This window comes from Coenobita brevimanus, chromosome 99 (assembly GCF_032717465.1).
Source record: "Coenobita brevimanus isolate Jiangsu-jjx chromosome 99, ASM3271746v2, whole genome shotgun sequence".
In the NCBI taxonomy this organism is placed as follows: domain Eukaryota; kingdom Metazoa; phylum Arthropoda; class Malacostraca; order Decapoda; family Coenobitidae; genus Coenobita; species Coenobita brevimanus.
In genome coordinates, this window is record NC_137052.1 from 5,306,110 (window position 1) to 5,332,243 (window position 26,134).

General features: G+C 39.8%; 1 protein-coding gene across 1 annotated transcript in view; it reads left to right on the top strand.

Annotated features, from left to right (window-relative positions):
• Positions 1-26,134, top strand: part of LOC145414371 (muscle calcium channel subunit alpha-1-like) — a 1,622,725-nt gene that overhangs the window by 1,380,910 nt on the left and 215,681 nt on the right. The window contains exon 34 of the mRNA XM_080283905.1: positions 14,186-14,288. Coding sequence (XP_080140031.1) covers positions 14,186-14,288 — 103 coding nt within the window. The remainder of the gene's footprint in view (positions 1-14,185; positions 14,289-26,134) is intronic.

Below are 26,134 nucleotides of genomic sequence, written 5' to 3' on the forward strand. Positions count from 1 at the left end.
TCGTGGGTTTCCGTCGCTGTTTCTCAATAAGTCGAATTTAACTTTAAACTCGTTTAAGTTTTTAGACTGGATGATCTCTTTGTCCATGCTATTCCATAAGTCTATACTTCTGTAAGGAAAGCTATATTTCTTGATATCCTTCAAGCAGCTTGACTTTTTCAATTTCATTCCATGTCCTCTTGTTGCTCTCTTATCCCATACAAACAGATCTTCTTTGTCAATTTTATCTACTCCCACCATGGTCCTGAACACCGCAATCATGTCTCCCCTCTTTCTCCTTTCCTCTAACGAAGGCAAATCCAGTTTTTCCAGCCTCTCTCTGTATGACAGGTCTGTCAGACTGGGGACCATCTTGGTTGCTGTTCTTTGCATTCTCTCAATCTTGTTTATATCTTTCTTTTTGTGTGGGCACCACACTACCGCTGCATATTCTAACCTAGGGCGGATCATGGCCACTATCAATTTTTTCATCATTTCCTCATCCATATAATGAAATGCTACTCTTATGTTAGTCAAGAGTTTATAAGTCTCTCCAACTATCTTGTTAATGTGCTTTTCTGGTGACAAACTATCTTGGACCAGCACTCCCAAATCTTTCTCTTCTCTCCTTTTTGTGATTAATTCATTACCCAAAAAATAATTCAGTGATGGTCTCCTGGTACTTTAATCCATTTCCAATATTTTACATTTCTTTACATTAAATTTCATTTCCCACGTCCGGCTCCAATTGTGTATCCTATCCAAATCCTCCTGCAGTATTTTACAATCCTCCTCAACCTCTATCTTCCTCAAGATCTTTACATCATCAGCAAACAGACTCGCATAACTGTTCACTCCATCTACCATATCATTTACGTAAATCAGGAACATTACTGGCGCCAACACTGAGCCTTGAGGGACTCCACTTGTTACTTCCCTCCATCCAGACATCGTATCCTTTATTACTGTCCTCATTTGTCTGTCTCTCAAAAAGTCTCTCATCCATTCCAGAAGTTTCCCCTTTAGTCCTCCTATATATTCTAGTTTCCACATTAGTCTCTTATGAGGTACCTTGTCAAAGGCCTTCTCTAAGTCTAAGTACACACAATCCACCCAACCATCTCTCTCCTGTACCACATCAATCGCTCTTGAGTAAAAGCTCAACAAGTTTGAAACACATGACCTTCCACTTCTGAATCCAAACTGACATTCAGCCAAAATATTCATCTCTTCCAGATATTTTATCCATCTGTCTTTCAGGATTCTCTCACACAATTTTGCGACCATGCTGGTTAGAGACACTGGTCTATAATTCAGGGTTCTTCCCTGTTTCCTCCCTTGTAAATTGGTACCACATTTGCCCTCTTCCATTCTTTTGGCACTTTCCCCTCTTCCAGTGAGCATACAATTAAGCTGTGAATTTTATCTGCCAGTTGTTCTCTGCATTCCTTCAGTACCCAATTAGAAATTCCATCAGGTCCTGGGGCTTTCCTTACATCTTGAGTTTCCAGTAATTTATACACTTCCTGTACCTCCACTTTTATATCTTTCATCACCGGAACATTTCTAATCACTCCCTCCCCTTCCACAAGCTCCTTTTCTTTAGTGAAAACTGACTGGAAACGTTTGTTCATTATTTCTGCTTGCATTGCCGCATCCTTAAAGACCTCTCCATCTACTTTCAGCTTGGTGATTCCTTCCTTTTGTTTCAGTTTACCATTAACAAATCTATAAAACAATTTGGGTTCATCCTTGCATTTGTCAATTATACCTTTTTCAAAATTCCTTTCTTCTTCCCTACGTATTCTTGTGTATTCGTTTCTTGTTCTTTTATATTCTTCCTTTGTTCTGTCGTTACCTCTCTTTCTCCAATTGTTCCACGCCTTATCTCTCTCTTTTTTGGCTATCATACACCTTCTATTAAACCACTCCTTTTTCCTGTTTTCTTTCCTTCTTACTCTTGGTACAAATTTTTCCACTCCCAAATTATAGAGGTCTAGAAAGATATCCCACTTCCTCTGTATCTCTCTTGTTTCTCTGAATTTTCTCTAGTCCGCATTTTCAAAAAAGTTTCTCAAGCCTGTAAAATTTGCTTTGCCAAAGTTGTATCTTCCCTGTCTATGAAGCTCGTCTCTTGGCTCGACGTTTCCTATTAACATCTGGAACTCAATGACCACATGATCACTTTTTCCCAAAGGACAGAGATATTCCAATGATTCTATTACATCGGGTTCTTTGGTGAACAGTAAATCTAACCTTGCTGGTGTGTCCTCACCTCGAAACCGTGTCTCTTCTTTGACCCATTGCATCATCACATTATTCATTATTATATTTAATAACATAGTGCCCCACGAATCCTCGCCGCCTCCCGAGTACCATTCCTCCCAGTTCACCTCTTTACAATTAAAGTCACCCACCAAAATTATATTATTGCTTTTCTCAATTATTTTTTGCAAGTAGCTAGCCATATCTGACAACATCTCATAGTATTCGTCATCCTTCCATGCTCTCGTCTTTGGGGGAACATACACTACCGCCATATCTCCCTTAACATTCTCTCCAGTTTCTAATTTCATATATATCACGTCAGCCCTGCCTTCTCCCATTTCCACAGTATCTACGTTTATGTTGTTCTTCAGTGCTATCATCACTCCTCCTCCCTTTTTTTCTTTTCTGTCTTTTCTCCACAGTTTGTATTTACCATCTCCCAAATGAACATCAATATCTTCTCTTAATTTGGTCTCTACAAAGCACATGACATCAGGTTCATGTTCTCTCAAGAAATCATTAATTTCGATCCTTGTCGATATGAAACCATCAACATTAGTATATATCACCTTCAAATTATTTTTGACATTATTAGTACCCTCTTCTCTCCTACTCTCTGTCCGTACCACCTCCTCAACTTCTGATCTTTCACAACCATCCCCCCTAGTTTCCTTCACTTCTATTTCCTTAAATACCATTTCCTTACTTTCATATCCAATACTCTCCAAAAAAAAAGTATTACGTTCTTCCTCTGTCCTCTTATCATTTTTTTCCTTTACTTCTTCCTTTAATGATTTTAAAACTTCTCTTTCTTCTTCATTCAGATCATTTCTTATTATAATATTTTCCATCCCCGCCTCTTTGCTTAATTTCCAGGTCACTTTAAGTATCTCATTTATTACACTTTCTGATGTAAACTTGACTCTCATTGGTCTTGTTTCCCCTTTCTTATAAGGCCCTATCCTCCTTACTTCCTCAATTTCTTTTACCCACTTGTCTCCTTCGGGGTCAATGTTGTCTAATATTCCTCTCACCATGTTCGTGTCTCTCTCGAGTCTTGCGAACCTAACCTTTTCTTCCTGTTCCCTGTTTCCAAATACTACCACACATCTGTTCCTTTCTACAGTTTCTCTCTCTATTTTCTCTTTTTTATTCAGTATTTTCACTACATTTTCTTCCATTTCTTTCTTGTTCATTTCCCTTTCTTCCTGGATGATCTCTCTTAAGCTAACCACTTCTTTCTGTTCTTCTTCTACGTGTGCCCACTTTTGCCTTATGTTCTTCTAGTACATTACTCACCTTCTCCGTTTTATTAGTACTCTCTTCAAGTTTCCTCCTCAGTTCAACATTTTCCCTCTTCAAATTCCTGATCTCTTCATTGGCTGTTTCGTTGGACTGGATTAGACTCTGTATGGTGGTTTCCGTATTTCCTGATACATCCTTTATCACTAGATTCTCTACTTTTTTTTCGAGTTCACTAATCCTCATAATTAATGTTTTCACTAGGTCCATGACATTAGTATTAGCATCAAAACCTTGAAATTCCATTCCCTCATTGTTTACGTTTTCGGCCATGTTTAATGTAAAGTACCTAAACAGCTGTTACCGAATAAGCCACATTCATGTATATTATTGCCAACAAATCTTTACATTTTTGGTAGTCTACTAACTTTCATTATTTTAAATTTAAAGAAAGACCCTAAGAGACAGGACAGACAAAATTCCTGAAACTACTCAAGGTTAGGAGCGATGCCCTGGACGTCCGCTCTCTCCGGCTGTTCGTGTGTGTGTGTGTGTGTGTGTGTGTGTGTGTGTGTGTGTGTGTGTGTGTGTGTGTGTGTGTGTGTGTGTGTTCTTACCTAATTGTTCCTACCTTATTGTATCTTTACAGGAATGAGTGAAGCTCGTACTGTCCCGTGTCTTAAACCATATTTATCGTACAGATCCTTAAATTTGTGAATTGTTTTGGCACACACCATTTCATTCGGTAGTGCATTCCACTGATCAATTGCTCTGTTTGGGAAACTGAATTTCCTCACGTCTTTATCACCTCTCCTTATGCAGTTTTTTGCAGTGTCCTTTTGCTGAGCTTCCCCATATGTTAAGTAATCATTTTTGTCTATTTTCTCCTTCCATGATATGCATTTATATAGCATTATCATGTCACCTCTTTTCCTTCTCTCCTGTAGTGTTGGTAGATTCAGTTTATTTAGTCTTTCGTCGTAGCTTAGTTCCCTTAAGCTTGGTAGCCATCTTGTAGCGGCCCTTTGAACTTTTTCAATCTTGTCTATGTGTTTTTTGAGATGAGGACTCCAGACTACTGATGCATACCCAGGGTTGGTCTGATGAATGATGTTATTATCGTTTTTAGCATGTCTTCATTTATGTATGTGAATGCTATTCTCATACAGTAATTCCTCCAATATCTGATGTAATAGAGCCAAAGGCATGTCCGGATAGTGATCCTGTCCGGATATTGGGTCCCAGCCTCCTGGACTTGTACTTATGGACCCTAACTCAGAAAAACACCTATACAACTCCCTCTGGACATGCATTGCACCCATTTAAGACCCAAATCACACCAGTAAGGGACATAAAAGACTGAAATAAATGCAAAAGAACCATAAAATGAGGTTTTAGAGGTGAGTTTATACAATATTAAACATTCTGGGTACTTATAAGTCCCTGGCTCCTGGACTGGTTTGAACTGCCAGTTTGCAGTCCACAGTTAATCCTCTGCACTCTAAATTCTAATTTCTTAACACTGCACAACACTGTAAATTCCCGTGTGTTCTAGTGGCGAGGTATTGCAGTTTATTCATTGTTTATTCACAAAAAACAAGCACTTGTGGCTTGCACTGCTATAAGCATCTGCTCTCGATCGGAGTTTGGCTGTGACTGTTGATGATGGCGGGGTAACAGAGTTGCCAGATCGCAACAGCCATATTACCAATCTCCTCAACTTCCATTACCAAATCTAACTTTTCATTACCAAATTCGTAAAGCTAGCATTTATTCTTCACTGATTATATATACAAGTGGAAATGCATGTAATCACTCTCCTTATAATTAACACCATGTTGATTATTTTCACGCTATGTAGGGTAGCAGATTAATCAGAGAGAGCAAACAATCCACCATCTCCATCCTGTGTATCCTCATACATGTGAAAAATCCATTTGGTAATGCATTATTCTGATTCATTAACAAACAAATTTTTCATTACCAAATTGGCCCACACTTGGTAATGAAAAATACCAAATGGCAACCCTGACAGGGGAGGGGGGAGGGGGAGGAAGGAAGGGGTGAAGGGACCATGGTGTAACAGCTGTTCGGAGCCATGCGGCAATTTTAAATTGTGGGAGGGAAAAAAAGTCAGATTTTTTCGAATTTTTTGCGGTTATTGGCCCATTTTGGGAATATTGGATCCCGGGACGATTATGTCCGGTTAGTGGGGATGTTCGGATATTGGGCGTTCGGATATTAGAGGAATTAATTTTGTAAAAAAACGTATTCTTCTCCTCCTCTGATCTGCCCTTGTTCTTTGCTTTTGCTTCGTCCCTCTTCTCTTGCAGTAATTCCAATTAATCTTGAGTTAGGCAACTTTTTATCCATACATTTTTGAATTCCTCTTTTTCCTTAAGTTTCTTTGCATTTTTTAGTTTCTCCTCCACAGTATTTACACTCTGGAAGGCTACTTTCAGAGGATTTTACTTATTTCTCTCGTATTTCCCTAGCCTTTTGTGTTCCTCTATGTCTTTATTACAGATTTCCTCTGATACTTCCATCAGTATGCTCATTACATTTGCCATCTCCTTTTTGTCTCTCAAGATCCTGTTTTTTTATTTCTTCCTCTAATATATCAGTGATTACTATAGATTTATTGATATCTGCTGAATCTTTGACCAATTCGGGATTGTTTTGGATTATTCTTTTCACTTCATTTTTAATGCCGTTTTCTTCATCTCTTGTTTCTAAGTCTTTCTTTACAATCACCATTCAGCATACTTAGTTTCCACATCATTTTTGTAGCTTTGCATTGCTTCATTCATCTGGGTTGTCTTCTCCTCAATATCACTGCTCTGATCTGTCAGATTGCTTACTTGCCTTATTGTTTCTGTATCATTTCTGAACTCATCCATGATACTCTCGTGGTTGACAACTGTACTTGCCATTTCACTAATCTTCTGTCTAAGTGATCCTACCTCAACTGTCAGCTCATCTATTGTTGTGTCTTTCTTGTTGACTTCCTTTACTAATTTTTCATTTTTCTCCTTCTGCATGAGCAAATCTCTCTTAATTTCATCCATTTCACTCTGAAATGCCTTCTACAATCTGCTTACCCATTCAAACAGCTTATTGCACATCTCCATTTCAACAAGTTCCTGGTAGAAATCATCATCCTACTTTCTACCTTTATCCCTTTTTCTTAGCTCCTTCCAAATTTGCTTTACTTAAGTATGTAGACATCTTGTGGTGCTGAGAGCAAAGATTCTACTTACATTCCCTTGTGTGCAGACTAAACACAATCAGTTAACTGAGTGCATTCCTGCACTACTTTGTTTTATTTTGCTATTGAGCAACACTCTTACTTAAAACTTCCTCTTTTATATTTGGACACCATTTAGTTGAACCTGGTACAGAGCTTGACTCATATAAAGATACTGTAGGTATGGTCAGTTGTTTGCGAAGGTTGGCCATGTGCGGAGCGATGTGTCGTACATCCTGCCTACATGGCCTTTCTTGTGTGTGTGTGTGTGTGTGTGTGTGTGCGTAATTCACCTGGTCGGTCAGGATCACGTGATGGTTGTCATCATCAGCATTTTACTTTCCTGAAAGAGAGCTGAGAGCTCATATAGTCCAATCTAAGGGCAAAGCCTTGACCTTCACACGTGCACACACCCATCCTTTTACTCAAAGGGGACAGTAACCTCCCGCTTCGACAGTGAAACTTTTTGCATCCCGAGCAAGGCGCAAACCCCCGTCTCAGCAGATGGTAGGCAAGAGTGTTACTACTGAACCGGCAGGCGTTACCACTGAATGTGTGTGTGTGTGTGTGTGTGTGTGTGTGTGTGTATATATATTTACCTAATTTTGATGTACAGGAAATGAGCTACGCTCGTGGGGTCCCGTCTCCATTTCTCAATAAGTCAAATTTAGCTTTAAACTCGTTTAAGTTTTTAGACTGGACAATCTCTTTGTCCAGGCAATTCCACAGGTCTATACATTTATAAGGAAAACTATATTTCTTGATATCCTTCAAGCAGCTTGGCTTCTTCAGTTTCATCCCGTGTCCTCTTGTTACTCTCTTATCCCATAAAAACAAATCTTCTTTGTCAATTTTATCTACTCCCATCATGGTCCTGAACACTGCAATCATGTCACCTCTCTTTCTTCTTTCTTCTAAGGAAGGCAACTCCAGCTTTTCCAGCCTCTCTGTACGACAGATCTAACAGACTGGGGATCATTTTGGTTGCTGTTCTTTGTATTCTCTCAATTTTGTTTATATCTTTTTTTTTGTGTGGGGACCACACTTCTGCTGCATATTCTAACCTAGGGCGAATCATGGCCACTATCAGTTTTTTCATCATCTTCTCATCCATATAATGAAATGCTACTCTTATATTAGTCAGGAGTTTATATGTCTCTCTAACTGTCTTGTTAATGTGTTTTTCAGGTGACAAACTGTCCTGGACCAGCACACCCAAATCTTTCTCTTCTCTCGCTTTTGTGATTGGTTCATTACCCATCAAATAATTCAATGATGGCCTCTTGGTACTTTTACCCATTTCCAATATTTTACATTTCTTTGCATTGAATTTCATTTCCCACATCCGGCTCCATTCGTGTATCCTATCCAGATCCTCCTGCAGCATTTTACAATCCTCCTCAACCTCTACCTTCCTCAAGGTCTTTGCATCATCAGCAAACAGACTTGCATAACTGTTCACTCCATCTACCATATCATTTATGTAAATCAGGAACATTACTAGTGCCAACACCGAGCCCTGTGGGACTCCACTTGTTACTTCCCTCTATCCAGACATCTTATCCTTTATTACTGTCCTCATTTGTCTGTCTCTCAAAAAGTCTCTCATCCATTCCAGGAGGTTCCCCTTCAGTCCTCCTATATGCTCTGGTTTCCACATTAGTCTCTTATGGGGTACCTTGTCAAAGGCCTTCTCCAAATCTAAATACACACAATCCACCCAACCATCTCTTTCCTGTAGCACAGCAATCGCTCTTGAGTAAAAACTCAACAAGGTGGAAACACATGACCTTCCACTTCTAAATCCAAACTTACTATCAGCCAAAATATTCATCTCTTCCAGATATTTTATCTATCTATCTATCTTTCAGAATTCTTTCGAAAAATTTTGCGACCACACTGGTTAGGGACACTGGTCTATAATTCAGAGGTTCTTCCTTGTTTCCTCCCTTATAAATTGGTACCACATTTGCCATCTTCCATTCTTGAGGCACTTTCCCCTCTTCCAGAGAACACACAATTAAACTGTGAATTTATCTGCCAGTTGTTCTCTGCATTCCTTCAGTACCCAATTAGAGATTCCATCTGGTCCTGGGGCTTTCCTTTCATCTTGAGTTTCTAGTAATTTATACACTTCCTGTACTTCCACTTTTATATCTTTTATCACTACATTTCTAATCACTCCCTGCCCTACCACAAACTCCTTTTCATTAGTGAAAACTGACTGGAAACGTTTGTTCATTATTTCTGCTTGCATTGCCGCATCCTTATAGACCTCTCCTTCTACTTTCAGTTTGGTGATTCCTTCCTTTTGTTTCAGTTTACCATTAACAAATCTATAAAACAGTTTGGGCTCATCCTTACATTTGTCTATTATACCTTTTTCAAAATTCCTTTCTTCTTCTCTGCGTATTCTTGTGTATTCATTACTAGTTGTTTTATATTCTTCCTTTGTTCTGTTGTTACCTCTTTTTCTCCAATTGTTCCACGCCGTGTCTCTCTCTTTTTTTGTTATCATACACCATCTATTAAACCACTCATTTTTCCTGTTTTCTTTCCCCTTTACTCTTGGCACAAATATTTCCACTCCAGAATAATAGAGGTCTAGAAAAATATTCCACTTCCTCTGTATCTCTCTTGTTTCTCTGAATTTTCTCCAATCTGCATTTTCGAAAAATTTTCTCAATCCTGTAAAGTTTGCTTTCCCAAAGTTGTACCTTCCCTGCCTATAAAGCTTGTCTCTTGGCTCCACATTCCCTGTTATCATCTGGAACTCAATGACTACATGATCACTTTTTCCAATAGGGGACAGATATTTCAAGGATTCTATTACATCGGGTTCTTTGGTAAACAGTAAGTCTAGTCTTGCTGGTGTGTCCTCACCTCGAAACCGTGTCTCTTTTTTGATCGTCATCACATTGTTCATTGTTATATTTAATAATATAGTGCCCCACGAATCCTTCCCTCTTCCTGAGTCCCATTCCTCCCAGTTCACCTCTCTACAATTGAAGTCACCCATTAAAATTATATTGTTGCTTTTTTCAATCATTTTCTGTAAATAACTTGCCATGTCTGACAGCATTTCCTGGTATTCATCATCACTCCATGCTCTTGTCTTAGGGGGAACATACATTACTGCCATATCTCGCTTGTTGTTCTCTCCAGTTTCTAATTTCATATTTATCACTTCGGCCCTGCCTTCTCCCATTTCCACTGTATCCACATTCATATTGTTCTTCACTGCTATCATCACTCCTCCTCCCGTTTTTTTCTTTTCTGTCTCTTCTCCACAATTTGTATTTACCATCTCCCATTTGAACATTAATATCTTCTCCTAACTTGGTCTCTACAGAGCACGTAACATCCGGTTCATGTATCCTCAAAAAATCGTTGATTTCTAGCCTTGCTGATATTAAACCATCAACATTAGTATATGCCACCTTCCAGTTATTTTTGATGTTTTCTATACCCTCTTTACTCCTTCTCTTCACCGGTACCACTTCCTTAATTTCTGATCTATGACTCTCCAATAAAACACTGTCTTCTCTTCCTCCGTTCTCTGTTCATTTTTTACCTTTGCTTCCTTTACAAAGTCCTTTATTTTAGCTTTTTCTTCCTCATTTGCATCTCTCCTTATCCAAACATTGTTTAACCCTTCCTTGTCCGATAATTTCCATGTTCTACTGATAATTTTGTTAACTGTTGCCTGGGACTTGAACTTTACCTTCAGTGACCTTGCCCCTCCTTCCTCATACTTCCCTAACCTAAACACCTCTTCAGTCTCTTCTTGAGCTTCGTTGTTTTCCTCCATGACTATTGATATTATTTCTTTAACCTTATTCAGTTCTTCTCTTTCTCTTTCTGATCTTATTGTCATACGTTTTTCTTTAACTCTTGAGATTATTATACATTTTTTCTTATCTGCTACATCCGTAACTAGAGATTCTCTACTTCTTAGCACCCTAACCACTTCCCTCTCCACCTTTTCCTTGCTTTGTTGTTCTATAATCTCTCTCAAATTTACATCTCCCTCATCCTGAATTTTTTTCCACCCCTTATGTTGCTCCTTGATTTCTTTAATGTGCTCTTCCTGTATTCTTGATTTGGACTCATACTCATCTAGTTTGCTTTTCATCCTGTCCCTTTGCTCTTCCAACCTCTTATTCTCCTCTTTAACTGTTTAATTTCATTCGAGACTGATTCATTGTTCACTTAATTCAGTAACTTCTCTTTCTTGTTCCTCACTGCGTGTACAAATTTTTTCCAGTGTATTCCGTAAACTTTTGATCTCGTTTTCCTGCTCTATGGTCCGTTCCTGTAATCTTTAATTACTGCCCATACCTTTTTTATCTCCTGGACATTCTTCTCTGCTGTTTTCTCTACACCTGCTATTCTTGTCTGGTTCAACTTAATACTTCCATTTCCCACATCCTCTTCACAGAAGCCCTCGAACTCTTTCTCACCGATTGTAAACAATGCACCGTCCGTTTCCGACATGATTCAACCATATGGAGACTTTCTTTTTTCACTATATCTTGTCCATTTTATGACTGAAACCGCTGTTTTTTTTTACTACTGTCCAACGGGACCAACACTCACGCACTTATTAACATTATCACAAATAGGCAGAAGTTCCTTTCGGAGATGCAGTGATTATTTTCCCACGATCCTGGAAGAGGTCCGTCTCTGTCGGCGACCTGTGTGTGTGTTTTCATACCTAATTGCAGCTACCTAATTGTATCATAATAGGAATGAGTCAAGCTCGTACTGTCCCGTGTATTAAACCATTTTTATTGTACATATCCTTAAATTTATGAATTGTTTTGGCACATACTCTTTCATTCGGTAGTACATTCCACTGCTCAGTTGCCCTATTTGGGAAATCAAATTTCCTTACTTCTTTTTCACCTCTCTTTATGTAGTTTTTTGCAATGTCGTCTTGCTGATGCTTCCCCATTGGTTATATACTCATTTATTTTCTTTTCTCTTTCTCTGAGATTCATTTATGTAGCATAATCATGTCTCCACTTTTCCTTCTTTCCTTTAGCATTGGTAGATTCAGTTTTTCTAGTCTTTCTTTGTAGCATAGATCCCTTTAGTTTGGTAACCATCTTGGTGCGGCCGTTTATGCTTTTTCAATTTAATCTATGTGTTTTTTGAGATGAGGATTCCAGACTACTGATGCTTACTCCAGGATTGGTCTGATGAGTAATGTTATTATGTTACTCAGCATTTCTTCATTCATGTATGTGAATGCTATTCTCATATTTGCAGGTAGTGTATACATGTTCCTTACCTTCTCACTGATATGGTCAGCCGGAGATAGTCTGTTATTGATCATCACTTCTAGGTCCTTCTCCTTTCTGATATGTATAGGGTTGAATTTCCTAACTTTTAATCATAGTCTGGTCTTTTTTCACTTTTACCAAACTTAATTACATGACACATCATCTCACTGAATTCCATTTGCCATTTACAGTATTGTTCCATTCATGGAATTTAATTCTTCCTGTAGCTCTCTGCAGGAATCTGTGTTAGTAATTCTCCTTTGTATTTTTGCATCATCAGCAAACATGTTTAAATAGCTTAAATTTCCAGTGTTACTGCCTATGTCATTTATATATACTACAGTAAAAACATAATTGGTGACGGCACTGAGCCCTGTGGAATTCCACTTGTCGCTTCCCTCCATGATGAGTAATTTCCCCTTAGTAGTGTTCTCCTTTTCCTTTTTCTGAGAAAAACTTGCATCCATCAGTACAGGTTACCTTGGATTCCACCTTGATGGTACAGTTTCCATAAAATTCTTTGGTGCATAACTCTGTCAGATACTTTCTTCAAAACTAGATGGTTACTGTCCACCCATCCTTCTCTTTTCTGTAATGTTTCTGCAGCTCTGTCATGGTAACTTAGTAGATTAGTAACAAATGATTTTCCCTCTCTGAAACCAAACTGTCTTCCTGTTATCATACTGTGTTCTAGATGGTTTACCCAAACTTTTCTTATCAGCTTTTCTAGTATCTTACAACATTGGTCAATGATACTGGTCAGTAGTTGAATGGATTCTGTCTATTCCCTTTCTTGAATAGGGGAACAATGTTTGCTTTCTTCCAAATATCAGGTAGGTTACCCTGGCCTGAGGATTCCTTGAATGTTGAATACCGGTATATTGGTCTGCTTAACTCTTCTGCACATTCATGTAGCACCCAACCTGAAATATCATCAGAACCATATGCTTCCCTTTGTTAAATTACTTTACTCTTCCTGTACTTCTTTTTCTGATATTTGTATGTGTGGCAATATTTGTTGGCATGGATGTTCCATATAATCTCTTTCAAAATTATTTTCTTCTGTACAAACTGATTGGATTTTTTTTTTTTTTAGTACTTTACAAATATCTTTTTCTTGTGTATAGATGATTTCCTTGTCCATGTTGGACTGTATTTTATCTTTAACTTTGGTTTTGCTTTGGAAGTAGCTGTAAAATAGCTTTGGTTGATTACTGCTCGTATATATAATGTCTTCCTCAAACTGTAGTTGAGCTTGTCTCCTTATCCTTCTACTGTATAATCATTTCTTGCCTGTTTATTGTTGTTATATGCCCTCTCACTATTGTGTCTTCTGTATCTCCTTTTTCTTTTGATTTTGATGTGTGTGTGTGTTGGGTTGTTGTTGTTGTTATTGTTGTTGTTAGAAATACAAGATATGGCAATGGATGTTGGAGTGCCCCTAGTGAGAGAGGGTAAGGCTTTGAAATTGTCTATACTCTTCTCCCAGTGATACTGTTAAGTGAAGGTGAGTGGGAGTTGCATGGGTTTGCAAATAAGTTTGGAAGTGTGTGAAAGAAGTTTCAAAATCAGTGTCTTTGAGAGGAATAAAGGTAAAATGCATGGTGAGGCTGAATGGTAAGGAAATGGTGAGTGTGAGCACCCTCAAATAAATCAGTAGTGTGGTAAGCAAGAACAGGAGTTTAGAAGGTGGTGTGTAAGAGAGGGAATAGCAGGGAAGGAAGCTTGCAGGCATATTGAGGGCAGTGGTATGGAATAGGGGTTAGTGAAGGCTATATCTAACTCTTTCTAGTCAGGAAGTTTATTTGAAGGTGAATAATTTTATTTGAAGATAACTTGAGCAATAGGGAGAGAATGTCATCTGTAAGAAATAAGGAATGGAGAAAACGATGACAATGTACAGGTTCCAGGGAGAAGAATGGTTTAGGTAGGAATACCATACATCATACTAAACTAACTGATCCTGAACTAAAGTATCAGTGGCTTTAGAAATTTCTGCACTTAACTTGTTCATTGTGATTTAATCTTTTATGTTGGGTCACTGTTGAGCTGAATTAAATTGTCTAACAGTAACAAGAATGAAGTAAAAGAGTCACCATCATTATGTTCAAGAATTTTATGCAATATGTTATCTGAGACCTTTTTGTTATTATAATTACAGGTGTTTGGCAAAATTGCACTGGATTATAGTACGCACATTCATCGCCACAACAATTTCCAGTCCTTTTTCATGGCAGTAATGGTGTTGTTTAGATCTGCAACAGGTGAGATTATGCATCATATGGTAATTACTGTACCTCATATTTTCAGTTCAGTGACTGTCCAGGCTTAGTTTCTTGAAAGATATATATCTGTTTCATGCCTAGATTAAGCTCCTTTATCACAGAATTACTCAGGTTGAAAGGAAAAACATATTGTTGTTGATTACTAGCTTTGGCTAGGCATTTTTTTTTTTTTGTTTTTTTTTTTGATGCATGGAAAAAGGAAACAAAGGCCAGGAGCCCACAAACCTTTCCTTCTAGGAAAAAAAACAAAAACAATACGACAGAAAGCCAAATTCAAGATCCGTTCATTTCGAGATGCCTGGACACACTGCATTTGAAAGACTGGAGATCATAGGAAGTAGGAAATGCAGAGAGAGGGAGACATTTTCCAGAGTTGACCTGGAATACCTTTGATGTGAACTTCCCTGCTCATGTAGTATCCATATTGTGTTCCACATCCATTGTCAAAGGTTGTCCAAATCTGTCATGTATCTTCACATCTCAGGATCAATTTTTTTTAGTTACAGTGAAGTGAACATCCATGTCAGGGCACCCTACCTCCTATTTACAGAGAAAGTTTGGACAAATGCTCTCATGCAAGTAATAAATTTGCCATTACCCATGAAGTAATTAACTTCAGTTGAATCATTCTGGGGGCTTGAATGATGAGTGAATGGAAGCGTGGCCCATTGGATTGGGCAATTTTGGGCTGTCTGGACGTTGCTACTCCTCACCCTGCCCTTGGGTGGGAAAGGAGGTCCGGATGATGATGATGATGATGATGATGAATCATTTGAGGAGTGGCTCAAAGCCTCTCTCTTTCCAGGGAGCTATAATCTTGTGAGAGGTGTTGTGATGGATAATCATAGGGTTTAAATTGCTACCACTTCTACCCACTAAGCTTGTATGTGAAGGATAGTACAGTCATTATTATTATTATTATTATTTATTATTATTATTATTATTATTGTTGTTATTATTTGTAAGTGTGCATAGAAAATCATTTGAGGAGTGGCTCAAAGCCTCTCTCTTTCCAGGGAGGTATAATCTTGTGAGAGGTGTTGTGATGGATAATCATAGGGTTTAAATTGCTACCACTTCTACCCACTAAGCTTGTATGTGAAGGATAGTACAGTCATTATTATTATTATTATTATTTATTATTATTATTATTATTATTATTGTTGTTATTATTTGTAAGTGTGCATAGAAAAGTTTGAAAGGAATGAGGGAGTGTTTTTTATCGAAAATATGAATGGAAAAGTAGGGAATGTGAAGGTGGATGGAGTAGTCGGTGAGTGGGGTGTGCCTGCAGAAGTGGATGAGAATGGCAGTGCTCTAGTGGAATTTTGTGCCGGGAGGAGGTTGGTGATAGCCAACACCTTCTTCTGGCATAAGATGATCTACAGGTATACATGGAGAATCATGAGGAGGATGGATGGTGAACTTGTTAATGAAAGGCAATGATAGATTACGTGTGTGTGGATGAGTGAATGAGAAGACAAGTGTTGGATGCAAGAGTGTGGAGAGGGTGGGGGAATGGAATCTTGGACCATCACTTAGTAATGCCCGAGGTAAGATTGCAAAGAAAGTGGTTGAGGAGACGAAGGGGAAGACAGGAGGAAACAGCTCCTGTGAGAAGAGTGGAGAAGTTGCAAGATAGTTAGAAAATGGCAGAGTATAAGAGCATAGTGGAAGAGTGATTGGGAAGGTATGAGTTAGAGCACATAGAAAGGGTGGAAGAAGTATGCAAGATATTCACGGAAGAGATAGGCACAGCATGCAAGGTGGTTCTGGAGTGTACAAGGGACAGGATGGTGGAATGATGAGGTGAAATGAGTTGTGGAACAAAAGAAGAGGGCATATAGTGAATGGCTAGCAAGTAGAGGTAGAGGAGAAGATGAGAGACAGAAGACAGAGGTATATGTGAGCAGGAGAAGGGAAGTAAAGAGATTTGTGAAGGAGAGTAAGAAGAAAGTGGATGAAGAGTTTGGGAGGAATCTGAGTGTAAAATGGAGGGAGAGTAAGAAATTGTTTTGGAAGGAGGTAAAGAAAGTAAGACAGTGTGAAAGGGGAAGTAGTAGGGGAGTGAAAGATGGGATTAATAGTTTGTTGGTGGAGAAGAGAGAGAAACTGAGGAGATGGAAGGAGAACTTTGAGGATTTGTTGAATGTAGAGAGTGAGAGCAGTATGAGTATCAGTGGTTGGGGAGTGGCTGGGAGAAGAAGAGATGAGGGGAGGGAGGAAGAGATCAGTAGGGCAGAAGTTGTAGAGGCAATAAAGAAGGTCAAGATGGGAAAGGCCCCAGGAATTGATGGAGTGTGTGGTGAAGGAAGGTAAGAAGAAAGTGGATGAAAAGTTTGGGTGGAATCTGAATGTAAAATGGAGGGAGAGTAAGAAATTGTTTTAGAAGGAGGTAAAGAAAGTAAGATAGTGTGAAAGGGGAAACAGCAGGGGAGTGAAAGATGGGAATAATAGATTGTTGGTGGAGAAGAGAAAGAAATTGAGGAGATGGAACGAGTACTTTGAGGATTTGTTGAATGTAGAAAGCGAGAGCAGTGCGAGTATAAGTGGTTGGGGAATGGCTAGGAGAAGGAGAGATGAGAGGAGGGAGGGAGGAAGAGATCAGTAGGGTGGAAGTAATGGAAGCAATGAAGAACATCAAGATGGGAAAGGCCCCAGGAATTGATGGAGTGTGTGGTGAAATGCTGAAGTATGGAGGTGAGATTGTTGTGGAGTGGATATGGAAGCTGTGTAGATTGGCTTGGGAAGAGGGAAGGGTTCCAGAGAGCTGGAAATCAGGTATAATTGTTCCTTTGTATAAAGGAGAAGGGGAGAGAGAGAGATGTACAGTATGTGGTAACCATAGGGGTATTTGCCTTCTTAATGTGACTGGAAAAATATGTGGTAGAATACTCATTGATAGGATTAGGCATATAACAGAGGAGTTAATTTGAGAAGAACAGGGGGGATTTAGGAAGGGAAAAGGGTGTGTAGATCAGATATATGTTCTAAGATGTTCTAAGAAGGGAAAGAAAGTGTATGCTGCCTTCAGGGACTTGGAGAAAGCTTATGACAGAATAGATTGGCAAAGTATGTGGAAGATATTAAGATTATATGGAGTGAAGGGGAAATTGTTGAATGCTGTGAAGAGTATGTACAAAGGAGCTTGGGCTACTGTGCAAGTGGATGGTGAGCAGAGTGAGTTCTTTGATCAAAATGTGGGACTGAAGCAGGGATGTGTGATGTCTCCATGGCTGTTTAATATATACATGGATGGGGTTGTAAAGAAGGTGCAAGGTAGGGCAGTGGATATGGGGGTGGCCCTAATGAACGAGGGTGAGATGTGGAAAATTCTGGTGTTGCTGTTTGCTGATGATACAGTATTGTTGAGTGAATATGAATGGGAGTTGCAAGGTTTGGTGAATGAATTTGGGACAGTGTTTAGGAAGAGGAATTTGAAACGTAATGTAAACAAGAGTGAAGTTATGGTGTTCGAGAGGAATGAAGTCACAGAATGCACAGTGAGGTAGGGTGGTGAGGATATGGAGAATGTGAGTGCATTCAAGTTCTTGGGTAGTGTGATGAGTAAGGATGGATGCTTTGGGGGTGAAGTTCTTGAAAGGGTACAGCAGGGAAGGATGGTTGTTGGTTCACTGAAAGCAGTGATGAGAAATAGGGAGGTGAGTATGGAAATTAAGAAGTCACTGCATGATAGTATTGTGGTCCCTACCCTGACATATGGAAGTGATGCATGGACCATGCTAAGGGGAACAAGTCAAGAGTGAGAGCAGTGGAAATGAGTTACTAGAGAGGAGCATGTGGAGTGACGTAGAGGGACAGGTTAACGAATGAAGAAGTGAAGGAACGTTGTGGGGTGGATGTGGATGTGGTTGAGATAATTAGGAGAAATAAACTGAGGTGGTTTCGACATGTGGAGAGAATGAAGAATGAAAGACTGACTAAGAGGGTGTATGTTGGTGAAATGGTGGGAGGGAGAGGGAGGGGAAGACTGAGGATGAGGTGGAGGGATAGAGTTACGAGAGGTATGAGGGAGAGGGGAGTGAGTTGGGGGGAGGGCAGTCAAATGGTGGGTGACAGAATGACTTGGAGGCTTTTTGTCTGTGGCCACCCTTTGTGGGATTAGGGCATTGGTCTATAAATAGATTGATAGATAGCGTGGTGAAATGCCGAAGTATGGAGGGTGAGATTGTTGTGGTGTGGATATGGAAGTTGTGTAGATTGGCATGGGAAGAGGGAAGGGTTCCAGAGGACTGGAAATCAGGGGAGAGAGAAATATGTGGTAACCATAGGGGTATTTGCCTTCATAGTGTGACTGGATAAATATATGGTAGAATACTCATTGACAGGGTTAGGCATATAACAAAGGAGCTAGTTGGAGAAGAACAAGGGGGATATAGGAAGGGAAAAGGATGTGTAGATCAGATATTTGTTCTAAGATGTTTAGTGGAGACGTATCTAGAGAAGGGAAAGAAAGTGTATGCTGCCTTCATGGACTTGGAGAAAGCTTATGACAGAATAGATATACAAAGTATGTGGAAGGTATTAAGAATATATGGAGTGGAGGGGAAATTGTTGAGTGCTGTGAAGAGTATGTACGAAGGAGCTAGGTCTATGGTGCGAGTCATGGTGAGCTGAGTGAGATCTCTCATCTAAATGTGGGACTGAAGCAGGGATGTGTGATGTCTCCATGGCTGTTTAATATATACATGGATGGGGTTGTAAAGGAGGTGCAAGGTAGGGCAGTGGATGTGGGGGTGGCTCTAATGAATGAAGGTGAGATGTGGAAGATTCTGGTGTTGCTGTTTGCTGATGCTACAGTATTGCTGAGTGAATATGAGTAGGAGTTGCAGGGTTTGGTGAATGAATTTGGGACTGCGTGTAAGAAGAGGAATCTGAAAGTTAATATGAACAAGAGTAAAGTTATGGTGTTTGAGAGGAATGGAGTCACAGAATGCACAGTGAGGTTGGATGGTGAGGATATGGAGAATGTGAGTGCATTCAAGTTCTTGGGTAGTATGATGAACAAGGATGGAAGTTTTGGGGGTGAAGTACTTGATAGGGTACAGCAGGGAAGGAAGGTTGTTGGTTCACTGAAATCAGTGATGAGAAATAGGGAGGTGAGTATGGAAGTTAAGAAGTCACTGCATGATAGTACTGTGATCCCTACCCTGACGGATGGAAGCGAGTCATGGACCTTGCTAGAGGGGAACAATTCAAGAGTGAGAGCAGTGGAAATGAGTTACTTGATGTGGAGTGACATGGAGGGACAGGTTGACAAATGAAAAAGTGAAGGAACGTTGTGGGGTGGTTGTGGATGTGGTTGAGAAGATTTGGAGAAATACAGTGAGGTGGTTTCGACATGTGGAGAGAATGGAGAATGAAAGACTGACTAAGAGGGTGTATGTAAGTGAAGTGGAGAGAAGAGGGAGGGGAAGACCGAGGATGAGGTGGAGGGATGGAGTTGAGAGGTATATGAGGGAAGTGGGAGTGAATTGGGGGGAGGGCAGTCAAATGGTGGATGACAGAATGACTTGGAGGTGTTTTGTCTGCGACCACCCTTTGCGGCATTAGGGAGTTGGGCTATAGATAGATAGATAGATGGAGATTATTTTTTTTATTGTTATCCATCCATCCATCATTCAATCCTGTGGTGCCCCATGAGTAGCGTGGGACTAGGCAAGTTGGTCCTGACATTTAAGATGAGAGTGACCAGCCTCACTCATCCCCGAGTGGCATTACGTGAGCAATAAATCCCAACCACCCCTTGGAGATAAACCTACACAGGCTTAATCTGATTGGAGAGCCTTGATTACCTACTAAACCACCAGGAACCATAATTTAGTTATATGGTTACCACCCAGCTTAGTAAATGGTTTCCTGGTGTACAGGAAACCATTTGGCTTGTCAGTTGGTGTAGAGTCACCCAGAGGCAGAAGGAAGAGGAAGGAGTGAAGGAAAGAAAGGCAAAAGAGGGAGTGTAAAGTCATCTGTCGGCAGAAGGAAGAGGACAGAATGAAGAAAAGAAAGACATAAGAGGAAGAAAGAAAGAGAGGAACAGGCAGACTCCCAAGGCAGCACTACAGTGAGTGGATAGTGAGTTCTCCTACCCTCCACCATTGGTATTATTAATATTATTATTATTATTATTATTATAATTATTAATATCATTATTTTTATCCATCCATCCATCCATCCATCATCCAATTCTATGTTGCCCCATGAGGAGCATAGGAGCCCAGGGCTAGGCAGTTGGTCCTGACATTTAAGATGAGAGTGAATTTTACTATTATTATTATTATTATTATTATTATATGGTGGTAGCTGGTGGTTGCCATCATTCACTCTTTTGATGTACACTCAACCCCCTGCTATCACGCGTTCAGCTATCACGCTTATCTGCTATCACGCACACATCAAATGCACAACCATACATGCTATCACGCATCGAGTTTGAAGACAGGCTAAGCAAAACTTATTCACACAGCACTTCATACGAGGTTTGCAGAGGATACGATGGTTAATCGGAACGGTAACGTGGTAAAATTCCCGATTATAGCACGGGCATTTGGAATGCATCTGAACGGATTCCTGCCAAGGACACGACGGGCAAAACAGTGACCAAAACTCATTCGGTTCGAAAAATATATCGTACTACAGCATTGAAATTTAGCCTAACAGTGAATACTTATTAATATTGTATTTTAGAGTAAATATCAATCGTTTTGAAACCCTTATAAAGAGTTAATATTTCTTATGCCGAAAAAACTGTGATGTCGATAAAGTAATCTCGTGTTTACAACTGAGATGGGGCTCTGACGACAGTGTGAGGAACGTGTGTGATAGCGTCCAAGTTTTGTTCCACTTAAATGTTCCTCAGCCATTCCTGATATAAGGTACCATGTGATACCCCCTTTAGCTGTGGACACTAAAGAAATGGAGACAGCCAAAGAAATCTGGCGGCAACTAAGCCACTCCCAAGCCTCGTAACCCATCAAACCACCCAAGCCGTAATCCTTATAAAAGTTTGATGGCCTTTTATGTTGTTATTTATTCATTATACTGTTATTATTAATATAATAATGCTTTATTTCATGTTAGAGGAGAGAGTGGCAGGAAATCATAGGCATAAAGTGGTTAAAAGTTAGAAAAATGGGCCACTGAAAAACCAATTAGAAATTTTCCCATTGATTGTTCAGTTCAGCTTTTGCGTATTCACCTATCACGCACGTTTCCTGTGACCAATTAGGCATGATAACAGGGGGTTGAGTGTAGTGCTGCCTACTTTTTCCTTCACTTTTATCATTCATTTTCTGTGTCTGTCCTCCTTTCTTCCTATTTCTCCCATTTTTCCTGTCTCTTTTTGCTACTACTCATTCCTTTTCCTGTGGGTTTTCATTGAGTGCCAAGTCTAATGGTTTCTTGTAAGCCAGGACACTATTTACCATGCTGGGTGGTAACAATGTTACCAACTCATGTGTGTTACTACTTGTCAACAAGTGGGTTTGTGGAGGGTTAGTGCCCCTACCCATAAAACAACCAACTCAAAGACAAAAGGCCACCCCATATGGGATTATGGTGTCTGGCTAAAAATAGATAGATAGACAGATAGATTACTGTTGTTATAAATGGTTTACAGATTATCATCTATTTTACTATCTGTTGCTAGATGCCTTAATCATGTAAGGGGTGACCGCAAACAAATTGCCTCCATGACGCCCTGTCCCCCTCCATTTCGCTACCCTCCCCCCAGCTCACACCCTCCTCTTTCATATACCTCTCCACTCCATCCCTCCACCTTATCCTTGGCCTCCCCCTCCCTCCCCCCTTCCATCTCACTTGCATACACTCTTCTCATCAGTCTCTCGCTCTCCATCCTCTCCACATGGCCAAACCACCTCAGTGTTGTTCTCATAATGCTTTCTATCACATTCACATCACAACACTTCTTCACCTTCTCATTTCTCTCTCCACATGCTTCCCTCAAATACCAGTAACTCATTTCAACAGCTCTCACTCTTGACTTGTGTTCTTCCAACAAGGTCCAAGCTTCACTTCCATATATTAGAGTTGGTATTACACTACTGTCATGCAGTCACTTTTTTACTTCCATACTCATTTCCGTATTTCTTACCACTGCTTTCAGAGAACCAGCAACCTTTCTTCCCTGTTGTAACGTTTCAAGCACTTCATCCTACAAACTTCCATCATTACTCATCACACTACCCAAGTACTTAAATGCACTCACATTTTCCACTTCCTCATTATCCAACCTCATTGTGCATTCAGTGACTTCATTTCTCTTGAAAACCGTAACTTTACTCTTCCCCACATTCAGCTTTAGTTTCCATATCTTATACAGACTCCCAAACTCATTCACCAGCCCTGGCAGTTCCCTTTGTCTTCACTTAACAATACAGTATCATCTGCAAACAACAGAAAAGGAAGTTTCTAAATGCTGCCATCTCTCATTAGGGCTGCTCCAACATCCACTGCTCTACCTTGTATCACCTTTCTAACCCCATCAAATATACAGATTGAACAACAATGGAGAGATGACACTTCCATGTTTCAGTCCAACATTCACATAGAAAAATGCTCTTAATTCACCATCCACATGCACAGTGGTGGCCTGTGCATCAGACTCAGTTCTTACACCTATCAACCCAACATAATCTTCCACAGGAGTACCCACTAATGTTTAATAATATCCAGCTCAATCCTGCATCATCCTTAACCCCTCTGTGGCCACTGGCGTCGAATGACGTTTAGCCAATCAATGGCCTCAGGCGTCGTTTGAGCGCGGCCTATAAAAAACTGCAAAAATTTTTGGGAAGTGAACGAACATTCTAAACGTCTTCACACTGACCAACACTACACTCCCATACACCTAATCAAGCAGGTCAAAGCCTGCTGCTGTGATGAGTGGATTTTTGATTTTTTCACTCCTAGCCATGCCTAAACAAGCACAACTACACCCATTATCTCGACCCAGGCAGAATATATCATCTTTGTCCTCTCTTGCAAAACACACACAACCACCTGCTTACGATTATGAAGTAATACAGGCACATACAAAAAATACATGATAATAAGTGAAAAATACATTTTTGTCTTGGTATCTTTACCTATTTGCTCATGTTTGCTGTAATGGTTTGGATCATTTGATGCAGTGCAACTTGTAGAAATCTGTGAAAATTTTCAGGAAGTGAATGAAAATCTGGGATATGAGACTGACCTTGACTTCACCCTCTCACATATCATCTGTCAGTTCACCATCTGCTGTCGTGACAAGTGTATGTACGATCATTTCGCTTGTGGCCATGCCTAAGAACACATAGTTACACCCATTATCTCGATCCAGACAGAAAATACAATCTTTTTCCTCCCTTGCAAAACACATTCAACCACCCTGTTTATGAGACAGCAATATATATATTGTGAAAATAACAAGGTAAAATGATAAAGATGAACGTAAAATGATAGAGAAAGATGAACATGTTATTACGGAAAAAATGCGTTTTCCCCCGACTGTAAACTTATTTATTTCTGCTTTGTATCTGTATTCATAATAATTAGTCTTCTGAAACTGCATTACAATTCTATTTGTAGCCATGCTCATGGTGTGGGAGCTGGAAGTTGCAACTCAACTTCCGTATTGCTAATCGGATCTGACCCTCCACTTTATTCTCCTGTGGCAGAGTCTAACCTTGGAGGACATGCAGTTTTCTCATTTAGGACTGAAAATTCAACTCTTTCGCTCCCTTTTCCAAGCATGGGCACAATGATAACGTAAAAAATAACTCAAAACTACCATAAACATATTTTATATCAAAAAGATGAAAAAATATTCATAACAATTTTTTTTTTCCAGCCATTCCTAACAGATTATGTACTGAAATCATTCGATATCATCATATCTCATATATGCACAACATTTCAGCACCATTCGTATTGTTTTTAGAGGTAAAAAAAAAAAAATAACAACACCTGCCCAGTTGCGTTCCTGCAGTCCCCTGGGCAGCAGATATCGGTTGCCGATATTTCTGCAACTTCCATGCTCCATTGCAAGCCATAAAATGCGTCTAAGAAGCTGGGATTTGTACTGTTAGGTGCATCTGAACTTTCTCTTCAATATGGTAAGAAAAAAAAAATCAATTTTCGAAACTTCAAAAAATGGCCCCGGCGTCGACCTGCCATACACAGTAAATTCTGGGCCTTCGGCCACGGAGGGGTTAAACATAATTGGGGTTTCATTCTCTTGGGATTTATCTTGGAAAGATCATATTACATCTCTTGTAAAATCTGCTTCGAAGAGATTAGTTGTGCTAAGCCGATTCAGTACTTTATTTACCCCTGCACAGTTGTTGACTTTCTACACAGGTTTTACTCACCCTTGTGTAGAGTACAACTCTCATGTGTGGGGAGGCTCCCCACATAAAGCTCTTCTCAGGGTGAAGTCAAGGGCTTTACGTTTCATTAATTCTCCACCTCTTACTGGCTCCCTTCAACCTTTGTGTCTTCACTGCACTGTTGCATCTTTATCTCTTTTCTGTCACTATTTCAATGGTCATAGCTCCTCTGAACTGTCTGCTTGCATCCCTCCACTTCTACAATGGGCACATAGCACCCATCTAGGAACAAACTCTCATCCATTTTCTGTCCAGCTTTCTAATGCAGGAGTTAACCATTATTCCCAGTCCTTCATTTATGCAACAGGTCAGCTCTAGAACTGTCTCCCTCTGTCTGTATTTCATACATCCTTTGATCTCCAGTCTTGCAAACACAGTGTCCAGGCTTCTTGAAATGAACCGATCTTGAATTTGGCTCTCTGTTGTATTGTTTTTGTTTTTTTCTTGGAAGGAACAGTTTGCAGGCTCTTGGGCTTTGGTTCTTCTTCCTTGCATAAAAAAAATGTCCACAGCATTCAACAGCTTTCCATTTACTCCATGTGGTTTCTAATATTTTCCACATTCCTTATCTATTTACTCTGTCATATGCTTTCTCCAAATTCATGAAGGCTTCATACACCTTGTTTCCCTTCTCTAGAAACTTTTACACTAAAGACCTAAGGATGAACATCTGATCTACACAACCTCTTCCCTTCCTGAAACCACCCTGTTTTTCTCCAACTAAATCTTCTTTTCTTTCGCTAACTCTGTCAATAAGTATCCTACCATATACTTTTCCTGTTACACTAAGAAGACAAATGCCCCTATGATTACCACACATTTTTTTTCCCCTTTTCCATTGTACAAGAGAATAAAAATATTGTACCTGACTTCCAATCATCCAGGACTACCTTCCCCCCTGGCTAGTTGGGACATCTTCCATATCCATTCTGCCACTGTCTCTCCCCCCTTCTTCACCATTTTGCCACGCACCTCATCAAATCCTGGCGTTTCCCCATTTTGACTTCTTTGCTGCCACTACTTTCATCCTACTGATCTCTTCCTCCCTTCTCACCTCCCTCCTTCTCCCAGTCATTCCCCAGCCACTTATACTCAGATTACTTTCATTCAGTATGTTTAACAGTTCCTTAAAGTGTTCTCTTCATCTGGTCATCACTTTTTATCCATTCTCCACTCAGTCTTCCATATTTATCTTTCACTTCCCTACTATCTTCTTTATCACCCTGTCTCTTTTTCTTTACCTCCTTCCAGAACATTTTATTACATTCTCTCCACATAACTCTGAAATTCCTTTCAAATTCATCATCCACTGTCTTCTTACCCTTTCTTACTAATCTTTTCACCTCTCTCTTCCTCTATACATATAACTCTCTCTTCTGTCTCTCAACTTTCTCTATGTCTCTGCATCTTGTC